The sequence below is a fragment of the Sinocyclocheilus rhinocerous genome, unplaced genomic scaffold (assembly GCF_001515625.1).
Source record: "Sinocyclocheilus rhinocerous isolate Xijiao unplaced genomic scaffold, SAMN03320098_v1.1 scaffold1758, whole genome shotgun sequence".
NCBI classification, from domain to species: Eukaryota; Metazoa; Chordata; class Actinopteri; order Cypriniformes; family Cyprinidae; genus Sinocyclocheilus; species Sinocyclocheilus rhinocerous.
This window is the reverse complement of record NW_015631050.1, coordinates 364,841-384,783: the sequence shown is the minus strand read 5'-3', so window position 1 is coordinate 384,783 and position 19,943 is coordinate 364,841. Positions and strand designations below refer to the sequence as shown.

General features: G+C 35.8%; 1 protein-coding gene across 7 annotated transcripts in view; it reads left to right on the top strand.

The window, feature by feature from the left end:
• Positions 1 to 18,934, top strand: part of LOC107741320 (SLIT-ROBO Rho GTPase-activating protein 3-like) — a 35,088-nt gene extending 16,154 nt beyond the window's left edge. For 5 of the 7 annotated variants that reach the window (XM_016554020.1, XM_016554015.1, XM_016554018.1 and 2 more), the window contains 19 exons: positions 486 to 659; positions 794 to 922; positions 1,647 to 1,868; positions 2,713 to 2,814; positions 3,624 to 3,809; positions 4,429 to 4,513; positions 4,801 to 4,828; positions 5,224 to 5,320; positions 9,598 to 9,658; positions 9,910 to 9,987; positions 10,443 to 10,571; positions 11,405 to 11,510; positions 11,613 to 11,843; positions 12,820 to 12,875; positions 13,087 to 13,258; positions 15,254 to 15,349; positions 15,446 to 15,625; positions 16,527 to 16,608; positions 17,694 to 18,934. In XM_016554020.1, the coding sequence (XP_016409506.1) occupies positions 486 to 659; positions 794 to 922; positions 1,647 to 1,868; positions 2,713 to 2,814; positions 3,624 to 3,809; positions 4,429 to 4,513; positions 4,801 to 4,828; positions 5,224 to 5,320; positions 9,598 to 9,658; positions 9,910 to 9,987; positions 10,443 to 10,571; positions 11,405 to 11,510; positions 11,613 to 11,843; positions 12,820 to 12,875; positions 13,087 to 13,258; positions 15,254 to 15,349; positions 15,446 to 15,625; positions 16,527 to 16,608; positions 17,694 to 17,900 (2,421 nt within the window). In that variant the 3' untranslated portion in view covers positions 17,901 to 18,934. Of the gene's footprint in view, positions 1 to 485; positions 660 to 793; positions 923 to 1,646; positions 1,869 to 2,712; positions 2,815 to 3,623; positions 3,810 to 4,428; positions 4,514 to 4,800; positions 4,829 to 5,223; positions 5,321 to 9,340; positions 9,369 to 9,597; positions 9,659 to 9,909; positions 9,988 to 10,442; positions 10,572 to 11,404; positions 11,511 to 11,612; positions 11,844 to 12,819; positions 12,876 to 13,086; positions 13,259 to 15,253; positions 15,350 to 15,445; positions 15,626 to 16,526; positions 16,609 to 17,693 lie in introns of all 7 variants that reach the window. The other 2 variants (XM_016554022.1, XM_016554021.1) reach the window with 2 other exon arrangements.
• Positions 18,935 to 19,943: the final 1,009 nt, after the last annotated feature.

The following is a 19,943-nucleotide window of genomic DNA, read 5'->3' as shown; positions in this document are numbered from 1 at the left end:
ATATGTATATATATATATATATATATATATAAAATTAGTTTTTTAATCCTGTTTTATTCACAAATCTAACAATAATCCAAAAATTATCTGTCTCATTATGAACATACATTATAATATATTGTTTTTACAATATATTTAAAAAAAAAAAGTATTTGCCCATGAAGTAAAAATAACGTTTACTGTGTTTTAAGGATGTTTAGATAATACTGGAAAAATGAATGAATATGAATTAAGATACTTTTTGCTAATCCTGTTTTATTCACAAATCTAACAATAATCCAAAAATTATCTGTCTCATTATGTTATAACATTATAATATATTGTTTTTACAATATATTTAAAAAAAAAAAGTATTTGCCCATGAAGTAAAAATAACGTTTACTGTGTTTTAAGGATGTTTAGATAATACTGGAAAAATGAATGAATATGAATTAAGAAAATTACTTTTTGCTGTGCATGTTGTAAAAGTGTTTAATTTCTGACAGGCTTTGAAAACTTACCATCAGTACCACATAGACTGTCTGGCTGCTGAAGGTAAGCTCAAAGAGGCCACACGACTGGAGGAGAAACAGACGGGCAGGTCAGCTGATCTCGGGCTCAGCCAGTCAGGAGGGCAGAGGCGCAGTTCTGTGAAAAAAATGGAGAGACTGATGGAGAAGGTAAAAATGGGGGTTTGTAAGAATGAAAGATGGTGACATCCGGAGCTTTGCTCTGTGAAGATGGCACAGGAAGAGCAGTATCTCGCATTATCTCTAACCCCCCAGTTTCCACTGTACATGTGTTTTCATCACAGAGACAAGGGAAAGTACAAGAAACTCAGCTGAAGTGCACTAAAGCTCGTAACGACTACTTGCTCAACTTGGCAGCAGCTAATGCCTCCATGAATAAGTACTATCTGCAGGACATTTGCACTCTGATTGATGTGAGTCTAAAACACTGCTGTCCCATTACCATCTGTCTAGACACTCTTTATTTGATGTCATTAGGTTTTAGTTCCCTTTTCATTTAGAATTGACCCTTGACCAAAATGTAGCACAGAGCATTTTATCTCATGTATTTACTGTTTGCAGAATGTGCCCATTGAGAGAGCTCTAGAGAAAACCATCTACACTACCATTGAAAATATGAACGCAATGTACTGATTTATGTTTCTCATGATCTTAAACAACTTTTGATCTAAAGATGTATACTTAAATATTTTAAATTACATTTAAAGACAAATAAAAATAGTGCCTATGTTCACAAAACTATTTTTAATGAGTGAGTAGGAGCATAAACGTGCAGGAAAAGAGCTGACACATGTCTAGCATACATATAAACCCCTTTAGTACTGTTTAAAAGAATCCCAGGATGCACCTCATGAAGTCACTAGATCATTTCCACACTTGTGTCATTTCATAGTTTCAATGACTTCACTATTGTTCTACTTTTTGACTGGTACTGTATATCTTTTTGTGGCATTGATATCTTCAGCTCTCAAAAGTGTCTGATGGTTTGTTATTCCCACTGCCTGAGGCACATTGTAGAGCATGTCAAATCCAGAACATCACAGCAGGTGTGAATCAGAACAGTCATGTTTGCTCAAACAATGACTGTATTTTTCTCTTTTTGTCTTTGTCTCGCCATCTGGTTGATGTTGAATGCAGTGCACAGATCTGGGGTATCACCTGTCTGTGTCTCGGGTTATACGCGGTTACCTCTCCAACAGAAACCGAACTGTCCAGAATATGAAAAATGGCCTTCAGCAGCTAGACACAGCGGTGACTGGACTCAACCAGGGCCAGGATAGAGATGCTCTGCTCCAGGCCCACAACATGGCATTCTGTCTGCCCTTACGCTTTCAGCACCAGCCCCATGAAGGAGACCAGGTGACGCATGAGAATGACCATCTGCATTTAGTAGGGCTTTCAGTAGCTCTTGAATTAATGAAATCCTTGAAATATTTTAGTGTTATAATTTATATAATCATAATTATATATATTACAAACTAAAACTTTTGTAATGTTTTAGTGCAATACAAGTAATATTTTTATATACACTACCATTTAAAAGTTTAATGGCAGTAAATCCTTTTTTTAATGCTGTTCTTTCAAACTTTTCATCAAAAATCCTGAAAAAAATGTCTCACAGTTTCCACAAAAATATTGAGCAGCACAACTGTTTTCAATATTGATAATAATAAGAAATTTTCCTTCAGCAGTAAATCAGCATATTAGAATGATTTCTCATGATCATGTGACACTGAAGAATGGAAAATTCAACATTACATCACAGATATAAATTAAATTTTAAAATATATTGAAATGGAAAACAATTATTCTAAATTGCAATAATATTTTCATAATATTACTGTTTTTACTGTAATAAAATCTTACGATTCCAAACTTTTGAATAGTGGTGTATTATAAATTAATATATTCTAAAACAAAAATCTATCACATCTATTGTTTATATACAATATAAATTCTATTAATGTATATAAGCCTAACTTAATGGCACAAGTAAATTTGTGTTTATTCACTGGTCTAGTACTTCATCCTGACCAGCAATTGTTGTCACCTATGATCATTTTTTTGCTAACTTAAAGGGGTTTTCATTAAGGTGTTACCAAGGTAAAATGAATAGTATTCAGCTGGTCATGTGATCTTAACACAGTGGCCACCATGAGGGGCCATCAATATGTATAATAAAAATATCTGGTGTATGTGACAGGTGTGTGAGGTGAGCGCAGAAGGTCAGGTGAGGTATGAGCTCGAGACCAGATTCCAGCAGCTTCAGTCCAGACTGGCATCTGTTACCTTGGAAACTGAGGAGGTAAAATCTGTGCCACACTCTTTATTTTTGTGCACTCCTTCAGAGATGCTCATAGCAGTACCGTGCTTTTCTCTGACTCTTATTATTTTGCTTTTTTCAAGTGGATTTTTTGCAACCCCTTTTTTGCTACTAGTATATCTTAAACTTGTGAAATTCCTTCAGATCAGTAAGACACTTAAGACAACACTCTCAAATGGGGAGGAGAGAAAGAAAGAAAAAAAAAAATCTTTCTTTCCTATCTTTCATTTAAGAACTTCACTGCCTGTGTTATAAAAGATTTTTTCCCTCTATTTTTAAAAAACACCGGTATCCTGAATCTTCTACCCGAAGGCAAGAGCTCAAACTCATTATACAGTGGGTGCCTATCATCAGATATAATTTTCATAGCTTTACCAAGACACCTAGTCTGATAAATTTGTTGTAAACCCATCACAGGGATACCAAGTAATTTACTTGCAGTACTTATAATTTTCCTGAAGGAAAATTATACAAATTGATGAGGGGCCATCAATATGTATAATAAAAATATCTGGTGTATGTGACAGGTGTGTGAGGTGAGCGCAGAAGGTCAGGTGAGGTATGAGCTCGAGACCAGATTCCAGCAGCTTCAGTCCAGACTGGCATCTGTTACCTTAGAAACTGAGGAGGTAAAATCTGTGCCACATTCTTTATTTTTGTGCACTCCTTCAGAGATGCTCATAGCAGTACCGTGCTTTTCTCTGACTCTTATTATTTTGCTTTTTTCAAGTGGATTTTTTGCAACCCCTTTTTTGCAACTAGTATATCTTAAACTTGTGAAATTCCTTCAGATCAGTAAGACACTTAAGACAACACTCTCAAATCTTCTGGAGAGTGTCTGTGATGATGACTGCAACCCCACCCCTGATGCCTCCGCCACCCCATCAGTGGAGAGCACAGGTGATGGCACAGGAACCAAACCCAGCCTCGCCAAACGCAGAGCCAATCAACAGGACACAGAGACCTTCTACTTCACAGTAAGATCATCTCCTCTTGTCCTAGATTGATGTGCTTTATGACCAAAAATATGTGGACACCCCCTACTATTCATTAAAGATGCATTATATAGATCAAAAGTCACAGTAAAGACAGGAAAGATTTCTATTTCACATAAATTGTTCTTTTGAACTTTCTATTTGTCAAATGTATAATGGTTTCCACAGAAATAACAAGCAGCATAACTGTTTTCAACATTAATAATAAGAAGAAAGGTTTCTGAGCAGCAAATCAGCATATTACAATTATTTCTGAAGGATCACGTGACACTGAAGACTGGAGTAATGATGCTGAAAATTCAGATTTGCATCACAGGAATAAATTATAATTTAAAATATATTTAAATAGAGAACAGGTATGTTAAATTGTAATAATATTTCACTATTTTTACTGTATTTTCTGATCAAATAAATGCAGCCTTGGCGAGCATAGAAGATTTTTTTCAAAAACATTAAAAAAATCGTACCAATCTCAAACTTTTGAACAGTAGTTATACTTTTGGCCATATTATGTCCATGCAAATCTTAGAGCAGAAAAGTAAATACCTTGATGACTAACAATAACATAGGCATTCATGTATTCAATGGATTTTTTTTTCAGAAAGTGAGGGAGCATATAAGTGGCAGCTCTCTGACCTCGAAACTCCAAGTCAAGCATGACCTACTTAAAGAGGCCATACAGAAAGGTAACTAACCACAACTAACCAGCTCTTCAACTAAGAATAAAAAGAAAGTAGGTAAATAATAAAATAAAATAAAAAATGCATGTGTGAAAGAAGTTTGTCGCTGTGCCCTAATAAAATATAGGGTACGATGGTGTAAGATGTCTTATCACAATAAAAGTTGCAACACTAAAGTAGCAACAGTGACCTTAGTAACTATAGGATTTTGGTGGAAACTATGTGATGGAGTAACTGTCAACTTAACTGTAATTTTTTTTTATCCTTATGCTCCCTCTCTGTCTCTTTTGCAGCTGAGGCCATTGATAGCGATCCCTCCAGGTATGTCTCCCATCCCATCTGTCTCTCTGTGACTATGTGCTGTTCACACAGTCATGTGCTGAAAACATTGGCCACAATCCAGCAAACATCTGCTCTTGTTTCCTGGCCGGCGGTCTTTGCGTGTTCAGCAGAAATTAAGACGGCTCCATTGAGAAATTTAATGATCAGTTTAAACGACTCGAGTGATCGAACGAATCACAATCAGTTTCATAATGAGGCTAAAACATTGTGGGATAAATAGAGTGTGTATTGACTCAAAACTGTGTGCATGCTCTATAGTACATTTCTGTTGTGTTGTTGTCTGTTCTGTGTGAATTACTGTTATGTTAGCATGTTTGCATGAGTACACTGATGCCATAGTGTCACAGTGGAGTGCCGGTGTATATATTTCCCAGAATGCAACCTGGTAGGGCAGTGCGTGTGCGGAAAGCCAGGCCCTGCTCCCAGTACAACCACAAACTCTTCTCTGGAGATATGCTCTCCTTCATTCAGGTATAACTCTGTGGCTGACAGCCCTCTGATCTCTTACAGATAGAGTTCTGTAATGTTCTTGCTGTGCTCCTATAACTTCATTCCCTCCGTGGCTTCCTTAACACTAGTGCCTTGTTCGCATTGTGTTTCCGGTCATGTGTGTTGCATTTGTACACTTCTGGTATGGCTTTAAGCATGGCAACCCCTTTGTCTGATTATGACTTGTGACACAATAACACATCTGGTTTATTAATGTGGCCTGTTAATGATTATTTGTGAATCGTGACCTTTTGGTTTGACCAGTCGGGTTGTAAATTTACAAGGTGAATGTTAGATAATAAGAACATATTTGGAAATAATATGATCACTTCATGCTCCCCCAGTAAGATTAGAGACATTGGCACGGTTTGCATGATTGATTGTGTTACCGAATCTTATTTGAAATGACATGCTACGTTATTTCCATAAAGTGGCATGGCTGCTTATTAAATTGGGTGAGACAGACGCGTTCACAGTTTCCTCTCCAGGCATCTGTGCAGCTTAATAATCCATGTGTTAGCCAAAAAAATGTGTGTTCACCTGTGTGTGTGAGTGGAGGCATGCATATTTTTGTGCATGTTCGTGCTCATAAGATCCACTGCGCTATTCTCTGAATACTGCAGTCATCTTTCAATGCTTATCCAAGCCTCTTCCTCAGTGAAATGCTTGGTGATATTTGTATTTATTGTCTCTTCTATGTTATGCTTTACTTTCAATGAGAAGCTGCATTGTTTTCATAGGCTATAACATATGAAAACAATGTTGCTTTTCATTGAAAGCAAAGCCAACAGAGTCTAACAGTGACTGTCCAGTTTTTCAGCCCTACTTGGTTTCTCCGTTGAGATAAAAAAAAATAAAAAATTATATATATATATATATATATATATAACATTACAATATAACTATGGGAAACACTGTATGTATGTGTGTATATATATATATATATATATATATATATATAATTGTATATAATTATAATATTAAATTATTACATATAAAATATATATGTACGTATACTAATTTTATTATAATTATGTAAGTCTATTAAATAATCATATATGAATATTAAACCATAACTAGTTTGTGTAAGTGTGTAAATGCATCTTCATCAATTTACTTCTTGATTACATCTTATATAATCATCATGGGAGGGGGTTGTTTCTCTTAAACTATTTTTTGTCACAATTTCTACTTCTGTGTGATTGGTGGAGCTCCCTGTATTTATGGGTACTATAGTTCTTCACTCGGAAATTTACCTGTTAAACACATTTTCTCTTAAAAATGAAGTTAAAATTACACTTGTGGCTTCTAGAAAAGCATAGATCTCTATGGAGAAAATGACTGGGATTTTATTAGCCACATATGATGCCTCCTTTGACTAACTCTCATTTGCTCTGCTTACAAAGTGTTTTACAAACTAAGAATAAGACTCAGAGCAGTTTCAAGATGCGGCCCTCTGATAGCGCTGGGGAACTCCAGACTTCACACTTTCAAATTTTTGAGTGTATACTCTAGCTGTTAAAGCATAGAGGTCATAACGGCTTGTGCATAATACCCACTAAATTCTGCACCATCTAAGAGGTGTCACTTTTGCTGTCTTGCTTATCTACACTTGATGTTCTTGGCTCACTAGCAGTGTCCTTTAGAAGACCAACAACACCAGTCCACCCTGCTGAAAAGACCAGCTTAGACCAGCATGTATTCGGGTAGTTGACAAAAAAATGTGCATAAACCATTTTTAACAAGAAACTTTTAAGTTAAATATAAATATAAACAAAACAAAATACGGGACAAACATTACCAGTCAAGTTTGGAATAATTGGAATAAGAATAATAATTAATTTTTTTGTGTTTTTGAAAAAAGTCTCTTCTGCTCACCAAGGCTGCATTTATTTGGTCAAAAATACAGTAAAAACAGTAATATTGTTTCAAAATAACAGTTTTTCTGTTTTCTGTTTCTGTTTTCAAAATGTACACAAACAGGAATAAATTGCATTTTAAAATATATTAAAAGAGATAGTTATTATTTTAATTTGGTATAATATTTCACAATATAATTGTATTTTTGATCAAACAAATGCAAAAAAAATATGACCAATAGTGTACATTTTAGACATTTTTAGGTACGTTTTTTTGCCATTTTAAATCAACACAGCCTTTTTGCAGTTTGCTTAATTAGTCCTGCAGTGTGACAAGTGAATTTATAAACATGCAAATATTCTGTCTAGTCTCTCAGTTAATATGAGGCCATAAAACTGCATAATATAAAAAAGCATTTAAAAATCTATACAGCATGTCACACTCAAGACACTGTTGTCATTGCATGAACTTTGATGTCAACTTTCCATTTCAAAGCTAGTCAAGAGTGATTAATGTTGGTCTGAGTATAGCAAACATAGAAAGTCAAATTGGTCAACCAGCATAGTCTGTCTGGTGAAGCTGGTCAGCGGTGGTAATCTCGCTGGTTAAGCTATTTAGGAAGCCTATTGGGGATGCCAGCATCAACCAGACAGCATATGCTGGTCATGCTAGTGGTTTCAGCAGGGTGCTCTCTATTCTCTGCGATTCCCACCGTGTCTCTCTCTGTCCCTCTCTATTCCTGGGAGCTCAGGAGCACTGCTCTGCCATCTGGCTCTCTGTGCCATGAGAAACAACTTCCTTCTCTCATCCACTCACTTCTATTCTCTCACACTTTTATACTATTGTGGTGGAGTATCTAACAGTGTCTGCTACATCCTGTATTAGCAATGGCTGGTGTATCTCTTCATTTTAAGTGGACAGTAAATCCATGAGATGTGCACTCTCGTTACACCGCTAATAATTGGATAATGCAGTCAGGGCCACAGAACTGCTTTGCCACCAACACTTTTTTTTTTGTCTCGTTTGGTTGATCGATGGGTGCAGCCCAGTAAAATGGACATTTTTCTGGCTAAGTGGATTGAAATCTGATTTAGAAACATGGCTGGCATTGAGCTATGCTAGCATGTTGTTTCTGACACTAAAAGATCCCACATTTCTTAACGAGCATAGTTTTGTGTCCTATATTGACATATTTCCCATTGAAACAGGATTTTTGGGTGAGAAAAGTTTAAGTAATTGTTCCTTTTTCAATAAATAAATAAAAATAGGCTTCAGTTAAATACGATTTGCTAATCAGTGGCAGGTGGTTTTGGGGTAGGGCCATTCTCATTCTGGAGAGCATTTGATTGGACAAAAATCTGTGTAGTGCAGGATGAGTCATCAATCCGTTTCCTATAGGAAAAATCCAAAAAAATGTAAGTGTACACAAACTTCAAAAGTTTGGGTTTTTGAAAGAAGTCTCTTACACTCACCAAGGATGCATTTATTTGATCAAGAATATAGTAAAAACAGTAATATTGTGAAATAGTATTACAATTTAAAATGACTGTTTTCTGTTTTAATATATTTAGAAATGTAATTTATTCCTGTGATGGCAAAGCTGAATTTTCAGCATCATTACTCCAGTCTTCAGTGTCACATGATCCCGATTTATAATGTTACAAAGCATTTCTGTCACTTTTGATCAATTTTTATGCATCCATGCTAAATAAAACTTTTAATTTCTGAAAAACAAAACTTACTGACTTCAAACTTTTGAACAATAGTTTATATATCTTCTAAAAGTGTATTTTGTCAATGTCCAAGAGTACACTAGCATATAAATAAGAATACATGGACTAAAAGCCACAACTAATTTTGATTTAATGCAGTCTTTAAGCACATTATTCATATCTAGCCAGATCTAAATTAAAACGGAGCATCCCTGACATGTTGCTTTTCATCTAAACTCCTTGTTCTCTGCTTTTGTTTTTCTGCCTCACCCTGATTTCTCTCCCCGTTTTCTGACTGCTTTTGCTTTTGTTTGCTGTTCTCTCCCTATTTTTCATGTTACACTCCTTCTGATCATGCCACACAATCAACTCCTCCTTTATACGTCCCTCCTGTCTCTTTCTTTCCTTGCTTGGCTGGCTGTTACTGTAGAAGGAGGAGGCGGATGTCTAGGACTCAGGTACAGCTGTTTCCCCTGTCATGCATGCATCTGTGTGCATCTGTCTATGTGGGTTCATGTATTTCTGTGCTCTCTGCACTCTTTGACTGTCTTGGTGCACTATTTTCACTGTACTTTATATATATATATTTGTTTGATTCCTTTTATTATTTCTATACAACTATCGTTCTAATCAGATGTGCATAATAATTTTTTTTCCTCCGATTTCCCTTCATTCTCTTTCTGTCAGAGCTCTGGTCAACAGATCCCCCTGGTGGTGGAGAGCTGCATTCGCTTCATCAACCTGCACGGTAAAACTGTTAATTGCAAGACAATCCCTTATTATAATTGCACTCTGTTATTTTTCCCCATTAAAAGGTTTTACAAATGAAATGAAATGAAACATAATACTTTTTAAAACATCTACATGAAATGAAGTACATTCACACACAATGATGACTGTAGTCAAAAACAACATTTACTGTATGCACCTTTAATGCAGGTAGGATGAATGTAATGGACTGAGTAGTTATGTGCATGTGAATGTGATGTTTTCAAACAGGTCTGCATCATGAAGGCATTTTTAGAGTTCCAGGATCACAGACTGAAGTCAATCATATAAGGGATGCCTTTGAAAGAGGTACAGTTATGTTCAAATTGATGAATACACGTGTATTAACATAAGAATGTAACAAGAAGTATAATGTACATTTGCAAATCAGCATATTAAAATGATTTCTGAAGGATCATGTGACACTGAAGACTGGAGTAATGGCTTCTGAAAATTCAGCTTTGCCATCACAGGAATAAAGTATATTTGAAATATATTACAATAGAAAAGAGTTAATTTAAATTGTAATAATATTTCACAATATTACTGTTTTTACTGCATCTTTTAATAAATGCAGCCTTGGTGAGTATAAGAGACTTCTTTCAAAAATATCTTACCAACCCCCAAATTTAAAATGGTTATTATCATAAAATATAAACTAATCGTATGAATCTTATTTGTATTTATTTACAAATATGCCTTTCTTTCAGTCTCTTGTCTGTTTTCTCTTCTCTCTGACTGTTTTGTTTTGTTTTGTTTTGCAGGAGAGGACCCGCTCACTGACAGCGAGAGTGACATTGATTCAGTGGCAGGGGTTCTGAAGCTCTATTTCAGAGGTCTGGAGAAACCTCTGTTCCCTGAGGAGAGCTTTTGCCAGCTCATGGAGTGTGTCCGTAAGATGCCTTTCATGTGTTCTCTCTGCTTCTGTGTGATTGTGTGCACATTCAGTCACCCATAAAAGTATTTTGACATTTAATTTGCATTAGATAACAACATATCAAACCTAGTGGCATCTGCAAGCAAATGCTGCTAGAGCATTTCTCAGAACATTACGGCATTTGCAATGAATTTTAGCCAAATAGTCACAAGGTAATACCGTTCAAATGTATGTAGTCAAGAATTTTTAAAATAAATTTAATGATTACTTTTACTCAATAATGACTCAAAAGTGACATTAAAGACATTTAGAATTTTATTTTAAAAAAAATCTATTTGAAATAAATGTTATTCTTTTTAACTTTATATTCATTAAAAACTTTTGAAAAATATTTGGTTTCTTTAAAAATATTAAGCAGCACAGCTGTTTTCAACATTGATAATAATAATAATAATAATAATGAATGTTTCTTGAGCACTAAATCAGCATATTTGAATGATTTCTGAAGGATCATGTGACACTGAAGGCTGGAAATTTCAGCTTTACCGTCACAAGGAATAAATTACATTTTGAAATATATTAAAATTGAAAACAGTTATTTTTAATTGTTAATAAATTTCACAGTATTTCTGTCTTTTACCATATTTTTGATCAAATACATGCAGCCATAGTGAGCATAAGAGACCTCTTTCAAAAACATTAAAAAATCTTACTAAAATCTTACAGAAGTTTGACACCAAACTTCTGAATGGTAGTGTATATCACTTTAATACAGTTAATTTAATAAGTTACTATTTTTGAAAGTCTTGATTCCAGTGTGTTGACTAAATTAACTCTGTCTCTTCTCAGAGATGGAAAACATGACAGAAAAAGTAGCGCAGATAAAGACAGTAGTCTCGTCCTTCCCCAGACCCGTCATCATAGTAATGCGGTATCTCTTCGACTTCCTTCATCAGTAAGTCCTGCTCTTTTTTTTAAAGGCTCTCGTAATCATTCCAAACCTGATTATGGTGTGCAGTGATACAGTCTGTAACCTGTTTTGTTTGTGTCTGTTCAGTGTCTCTCAGTACAGTGATGAGAACATGATGCAGCCGTATAACCTGGCCGTGTGCTTCGGGCCCAGTCTGCTCAGAGGGGTGGAGATGGGTGGTGATGAAGTGACACTGGCACCTCAGATCAATGACCTTGTTAAGACCATGATCATCCATCATGAGAACATTGTCCCGGGGCCGTCCGAACTCCCGGGCCCCATCTATGAGAAATGCATGACTCTAGAGCAGGAGTACTGGTGAGTCTTAAAGGGAGAGTTTAGCAAAAAATGACAATTCTGTCATAATTTCGCCTCATGTTGTTTCAAACACCTTTGCTTTTATTTTTGGGTGTCCTGCAAAAAAATCTTAATTTTTAAAGAATAATTAAAGGAATAGTTCACCCAAAAATGAAAATTTGCTGAAAACTTACTCACCTTCAGGCCATCTAAGAGTTTGCTTGTTTCTTCATCGGAACAGATTTGGAGAAATTTAGCATCACTTACTCACCAATCAGTCCTCTGCAGTGAATGGGTGACGTCAGAATGAGAGTCCAAACAGCTGATAAAAACATCACAATAATCCACACACCTCCAGTCCATATGAATTAACATCTTTTGAAGTGAAAAGCTGCGTGTTTGTAATAAATCCATCATTAATGTGTTTAACTTTAAACCATTGCTTCTGGCCAAAACACAAATTCATAATCAATAATAACGCTTCCTCCAGTGAAAAAGGCCATCCTCTGTTGTCCTCTCACATCAAAATCAACTGATATATTTGTTTAGAACTGTTTTGGATGACTTTTTCACTGGAGAAGGCAATGTTATGAATAGAGGACTAGAATTTTAGCCAGAAGCAACAGTTTGAAGTTAAAACACCTTAATGATGGATTTGTTTCTTACAATATGCAGCTTTTCACTTCACAAGACGTTAATTGATGGACTGGAGTCATGTGGATTACTTGAGGATTATTGTGATATTTTTATCAGCTGTTTGGACTCTCATTCTGACGGCACCCATTCACTGCACAGGATCCATTGGTGAGCAAGTGATGTAATGCTACATTTCTCCAAAACTGTTTTGATGAATAAACTCATCTACATCTTGGATGGCCTGAAGGTGAGTAAATTTTTCAGCATTTTCTTTCCAGCGAACTATTCTTTTGAGCAGTTCTTGCCAGAATTAGTCTAGTGGGTTTTTTTCCTTTTATGTAACTCCAACCTTTTTTTCCAGTGAACCCATCACAGAGGAGGGCGAGGGAGACGCTGAACATCTTCCCAGCGAAGATGGTAAGAAAACACATACATCATGCCAATTCATATTTTGAAACCTTTGAAGTTTTAATTAATTGCTTATCTAAATGTGTCCATGTGTGTTCCATGTTGGGTTTTTGTGTCCTGTTGTTGCATTGTGGCCATTCCATGTTGGATTTTGGCATATGTGGTGTTTTTGTTGCCATGCTTTGTGTTGTGTGTTTGTATGTACGCATTGTATGTGCAGAGTGGGAGGCTGTGGCCATGTTTGATTATGTTGCACGTTCTGCAGCCGAGCTGTCATTCAAGCAGGGTGACCACCTCCTACTACACAGCAAGGCCTCTGCTGATTGGTGGAGAGGGGAAGCAGGAGGAGTGAAAGGCTTGATCCCCCATAAGTACATCAGTGTGGTAGAAGGGTGAGACCATAAACATAAACTTCACCATAAACTTTAACTACATGAGGTTCCTACAACTATTACATTGTTATTACTGTATAGTGTTCCTGTGGCTCAGTGGTAGAGCATTGCGTTAGCAGCGCAAAAGGTCCCAGGGAACACACATATAGAATGATTTCTGAAAGATCGTGTGACACTGAAGACTGGAGTAAATAGAAAACAGTTATTTTAAATTATAATAATATTTGACACAATTTCTTTTTTTTTTACTGTATTTTTAATATAAGTACATCAGTGTGGTAGAAGGGTGAGACCATAAACATAAACTTCACCATAAACTTTAACTACATGAGGTTCCTACAACTATTACATTGTTATTACTGTATAGTGTTCCTGTGGCTCAGTGGTAGAGCATTGCGTTAGCAGCGCAAAAGGTCCCAGGGAACACACATACTGGTAAAAACAAAATGTATAGCCTGAATGCACTGTCGCTTTGGATAAAAGCATCTGCTAAATGCATAAATGTAAATGTAATGTAAATGTATAGACAGCAACTCTTTGCTCCAATCAAATAGTGCTCCTTGACTGAGAGTTTGATGCTAACAGGTTGCTAAGCTAACTGCACAGTTTCCCAATACACTACCATTCAAAAACTTGGGGTCAGTAAGTTTAAAAGCTTTGCCATCACAGGAATAAATTACATTTTAAAATATAATATGTTAAAATAAAAAGTGTTATGTTAAATAATATTTCACAATATTAAAATTTTCCTGTATTTTTGATAAAATAAATCTTTCAAAAACATTAAAAAATCTTACCAACCATAAGCTTTTGAACAGTAGTGTAAGTATAAAAATACATAGCACACACAAACACTGGGTAAAATAATCTATTGCATTGAATTATTTTTAATCAATATTCTCAGTAATGAATCTTGCCTCTGTGGGCAACTCATTAGGTTTTGCAACAGAGCTAATGAGTATAATTTGCAGCTGTGATGATTAGTGCACTAATTCTGCTTTTATATTACCATGTTAAAACATGATTGATAAGAAGCACAATAATTCATTTAGTTCTGTCATGAATAGACTTTTATTCAGAATAGATGCCATATTTAATTTGACACAGTCACAAACAAGACTGTCAGGGACAGAAACACAGTCCATTCAATATCTCATGCTGAAAATAAGGTCCAAGGTTACATGTAATGTTCATGTAGCAGGAGAGTCGACATCCAGGTATGCAAACATAATGGGCCCCATTCATGAAACGCAAGAAGAACAACAGTTTTTAAATCCACTCTTACCTAAATTGTCACATTCAATTCACTGCAACCATTTATGTAAAAATGGATTTATGACTGATTTACACAGAAATTATGCTTGTGTTTTATGAATGAGACCCATTGAACAGACTGTAATTCCGTTCCTCACATCCCTGTTTTTTGCGTCAAATCAAATATGGTGGCTACATTAACTTAAGTCTAGAAATCTATTGCAGAGACATGTGAATAAGGAAACACATAATAGCTTCTTAAACAACATCTTGGTAGCCATAACCAGTGTTGGGGGTAACTCATTACAAGTAAGTCGCTTTGGATAAAAGCGTCTGCTAAATGCATAAATGTAAATGTAAAAATGTTATGTTTAAAGCAGGGGATAAAAACTGTATCACAAATGTTTCAGCTATCTGCCTTGTTCAGTGTAACAGTTCACCGTTTCAGGAATTTCTGTTTCTGAGAAACAGTGAATTGTTACACTGAAGAAGGCAGACAGCTGAAACATATAATAAAGTAAGTGCAGCCTTTTTTAGCATTAACTTCATTAAAGAACATCTTACAGACCTCAATCTTTTGAACTGTAGTGTATATTGTTATAAGCAATTGAACTTTATTTAGGTCATCATTGAGTAATGCAATATTGTAATGCATTACTTTTAAAAGTAACTTTCCCCAACACTGGCCATAACCTTACCACTAGCTTTGGTGACCTCATCTTGTTGTCTTCTCATTCTCAGGGCAGAGCGTAAAGAACGAGGGAAGAAGGAGGACAGCAGAGGGGGCAGCACAGGAAACCTATCAGAGGAACAGCAGCTGTCTGAACACAGCACCCGGTACATTCAGTCAGTCCGCTAATAATAATGCACCTTGCATGTTCATCACAGGCCCAGTGAGATCTTAACTGTACTGTGTCTGCTGTCATTCCCCAGTATGAGAGTGAACAGTGACAGCGCGTCGTTGCCCGGCCGGCAGAGGACAGGCAGTGGAGGCAGCAGTATAGGTGGAAGCAACAATGGGAGTGGAAGCCCCATCCGGAAGATCCTGCAGGTGCCCGAGGGACGATTCATCCTTCCTCCTCAGACAACTGCAGTTGCACGGCAATTCTCAGGGTAGGAGAACAGAAGTTGTTTTGATGGTACCAGCTGCTGAAAGTCATGTGTTTGAGAAATGTGTGTATTTTCACCATTAAACCTCAATGAGCTTACAGAATTATTCTGGAGATGACAAAAACAGTGTTTATGCAAAATCAAAAATTCATTAGTATTTTTTTTAAAGAAATTAATACTTTTATTTAGCAAGGATGCATTCATCAAAAGTGTCAGTAAAAGGTAAAGATGTCCATTTTAAAACAATGCTGTGCTTCATCAAATAATCCTGAATAATCTTCATTTTTTTAATCCTGAAAAATGTACCTGTAAAAGTACATGTTTTCAACATTAGCAATAATAATAAATGTTTCCTGAGCAATAAATCAGCATATTAGAATGATTTCTGAAAGATCGTGTGACACTGAAGACTGGAGTAAATAGAAAACAGTTATTTTAAATTATAATAATATTTGACACAATTTCTTTTTTTTTTACTGTATTTTTAATCAAAAAGTACAAAAAAAGTCTGCACTCTAAAAACTCTGCACTCTAAGTCGCTTTGGATAAAAGCGTCTGCTAAATGCATAAATGTAAATGTAAAAATGTTATGTTTAAAGCAGGGGATAAAAACTGTATCACAAATGTTTCAGCTATCTGCCTTGTTCAGTGTAACAGTTCACCGTTTCAGGAATTTCTGTTTCTGAGAAACAGTGAATTGTTACACTGAAGAAGGCAGACAGCTGAAACATATAATAAAGTAAGTGCAGCCTTTTTTAGCATTAACTTCATTAAAGAACATCTTACAGACCTCAATCTTTTGAACTGTAGTGTATATTGTTATAAGCAATTGAACTTTATTTAGGTCATCATTCCCTTCTTTGTCTGTCTTTCTTTCTTTCTTTCTTTCTTTCTTTCTCTTCAGTCATCAGGAGCGCAGACACACTTTAGACACTCTGAGGCCAATAGGAGGACCAGCAGACAGACAGACAGTACATATCGACAAGGTCTGATTCTTTATTAATTGACAATATTGTAGCTTTCAAACTTTATTTGTATATGTAAAATTAAGCACATCGGTCAATTACAAGACACATTCGGTATCAATGGCATCAAATCTGAACTGGCCATGCCATATTTGAATACACACTAGGGATTCCACACTTATGGACAATCTGGATATACACTAGGAAATTGCAAAATTATTTTTTCCAGGCTTGGGAAAGTCATGGAAATGTAATTAAAATCTTAACAGTTGTGGCAATTTATATAATGAATTTAAATTGTTCTGCATGAAGGCTTAGAAAGCCGAATTATCCACTGAACCATATTCAAATCTCAGGACTTTTTTATTTCTTCGGCCACATTTCTACACTAATAAGTATAGTAATTTAAATAAGTCATTGTCAACCAGGAGACTGGGACCCACTAGGGGGCCTCAGCACAATTCTATGGGGGCAGCAAGATGGCTTAAAAAGATTTACAATAAGACAACATGTGCATTAATATAAGCTAAAACTCTAGATATAAACCAACATCATATACTTTGATTTTATTTTGTATACCTCAACAACTGTCTTTTTTTTTTAAGAAGCAGGGTTCCCAAAGTCTTGGCAAAACTTGGGTAAAAAATTTGATTTCTAGACCTGGAAAAGTCATGGAAATTTCAATAATGAATATACATTGTTTTAGTTATTTCAAACTATAAACTATTTCATCAGGTAGAAATTGCTATTTGTTGTAAATGATAATAAAAAAAAACTTTAAAAATCCCCCATGAACTACTGTAAAATTCAGTTTTTGAAACATCTGGAATTACAGAATTTAATTATTATTATTATATTAAAAAAATGATTTATTATTATTTTAATATATTTCCACTGTGTAAATAAAAAAACAAGCATTATAGAAGAAGTACCAGACATATCTTACCGACATGCCTACATGGGGGAATATTATCTTGGACAATAAATTGAAGTTTATAAGTTTAATTACTAAAATAAGTTTAAATCCATGAATTTGAAGGGCTAGCACTCGTAAAACCCAAATGGATATCCTTATGTATTGATGAACGATTCTCTCTTTCTCACAGGAGGTCAGTCGCCAGATGAACTCAGTGTTTAAGGAGCTGTTGTCCCGTCATCCTCCTCTGGAAGCCTCGGGTTCGAACCCTCCTCCTTCCTCTCCTCCCGCATCTGTCCCTTCGGTGCCCTCCGCTGCCGCTCGACCTCCGGTGAAGAAGGGAGGCTTCGGCCTGCGCAGCAGAGGTCTCTTCAAACCCCAAGACCAACAGGACTGAGGGAGATGAAGGGATGATAGACTAGTGAATCTAAGTATGGGTGTTGGGGGAACGGCAAACTCATCACAGATATGAATATATTTTTCCAGACATACAAGATATGGTTCTCTTTACGCCTTATTAACTAAAGTGTATTCAAAAAGATTTCAGTTGACAGTGGCTAAATATGGTTTTGTTTTGCGTAAGACCGTCATTGATCCTATTATTGGTTGTATTTGTGTTTTAGCTTTGACAACTGTTAATCTGGCCATCATTCAAGAATCTCCCACTTCCTATCTAATCATTCAGCGCAGTGATGTCCAATGTGTCTGATGTTTTTGTCTGTAGTGTAGACTGTGTTCATTTGGAGAAACATAAGTATCTGCTGATGATGTATTATTCATAGAGTACCAGAAAACAAGTGTTGAGTCCCTCAAAGCACATAGATTCGGATGGACAAGTGAACTGTGGGAATGAAGTCCATGACAGACAGAGTCCACATTGTTATTTTAGATAATAGACGTGTCACCCTGAATGTAGCAAGAGATTTATGAAGGCCAATGTTACTCTCAGAGCTTCATTATTGGAGAGATTATATTTTGGTTTTGTTTTTTAATGCTTTTTTATTGCTTTTTGATATTATGCATAGCTCAAATAGTTCAAGGTACGACATGATGAATATTAAAATGCTCCAGTTTTCCTTTTTTAGAAGACTCATTTAGGGATTATTTGCTATTTAATTTTTTTTTGCATTCAATTGCATTACTATTTTTACAATTATTTGCATTACAATGGATTATTCTTTAAAAAGCATTCTATCATAAAGGAACCAGCACACATGCATGCAAACACACTGGCGCGGATGGTCTCGCGTGGGAACAGGTGGAGCGGCCAAATTAAGCACAGCTCTGTAGCTGATTTTACCCCTACAGCTCTATATTCTCTCTCACACATATGAAAACTGGAAAGACAACTGTGAAGACTAGTGCCACTCAGAGCAGCTCAGAAACTCCAACAGAGAAGCAGAGAACTGACTGGAGAAAAGATCAATCTGTGAAACAGCACATGTAGTCGCAGGAAGTACAATGGCACTCACTTCCTTTTAGCTACACATTAGTGCCCCCGGTCACTGGTCTCCCTCGACTTCCACCCCGTCACCCATGCATTCCCTTTAGCAGTGTGTGTCTCTGGTAGATCATGTCACCGTTGATGTGTGGATTACAATATTATCAAAATAAATTATATTGATTCTAAAATACTGTCGGCTTGCCAGATGTTTCATCATGCATAATAATTACTCTTGAAATACCCGTTTCTTTGTATTTTGTTGGTATAACCAGTGTTATTTTATTATTATTTATATAGTAATATTGTATTTATTACTATTTTGAATTAGATTTTTTTTTTTTAAGTATGGGAAAAAGAAAGCAGAGTATGGAAAAATATTTGCATTTCCAGACTTTTGCCCCCATTTAGTGTTCTATAATAGGAAATTAATAATCTAATGAAAATAAATTTATCATACAAGAAGTGTGTTTTCATGGCAGCTGTTTAGTGATTCTTTAGTGATTGTCAAACACGACTGAATGAATTCAAGGTGCACTTTTTCATTATGTAAAAATGCAGGTTATTAGCATTTTGTGTTTCTTCTCACAATATTCTTAGCAACGTATTACAGATCCTCTAAAAGGATCTTTGCAAAAATAAAAAATATACAGACTTTCGTGTGCGCATGTGAAACCATTAAATGTAGCATATAGGTCAATGCACACTGAGCCACTATTGTCGTTTTTTTGGCCATCACAGAGTATGCGTTATAAAGCAGACTTAAGGCCTTGAAATATGATGTACTGCCCTAAAGAGAGAAAAAATTTTAACACTTTTTTTACGGTACCAGCCTTTTTTATAGACCCTTGAACTTGGCAAATAGGACAATGCACACAGCCGTATTATGCCATCAGCCCATTTCGTGTTGTTTCTCCGCCACCACAGAGGATGCATTAAATTGGACATTAGGCCTTGATATCAGAGGTACTACCCTAAGAAAAGCCAAACTTTGAGCAA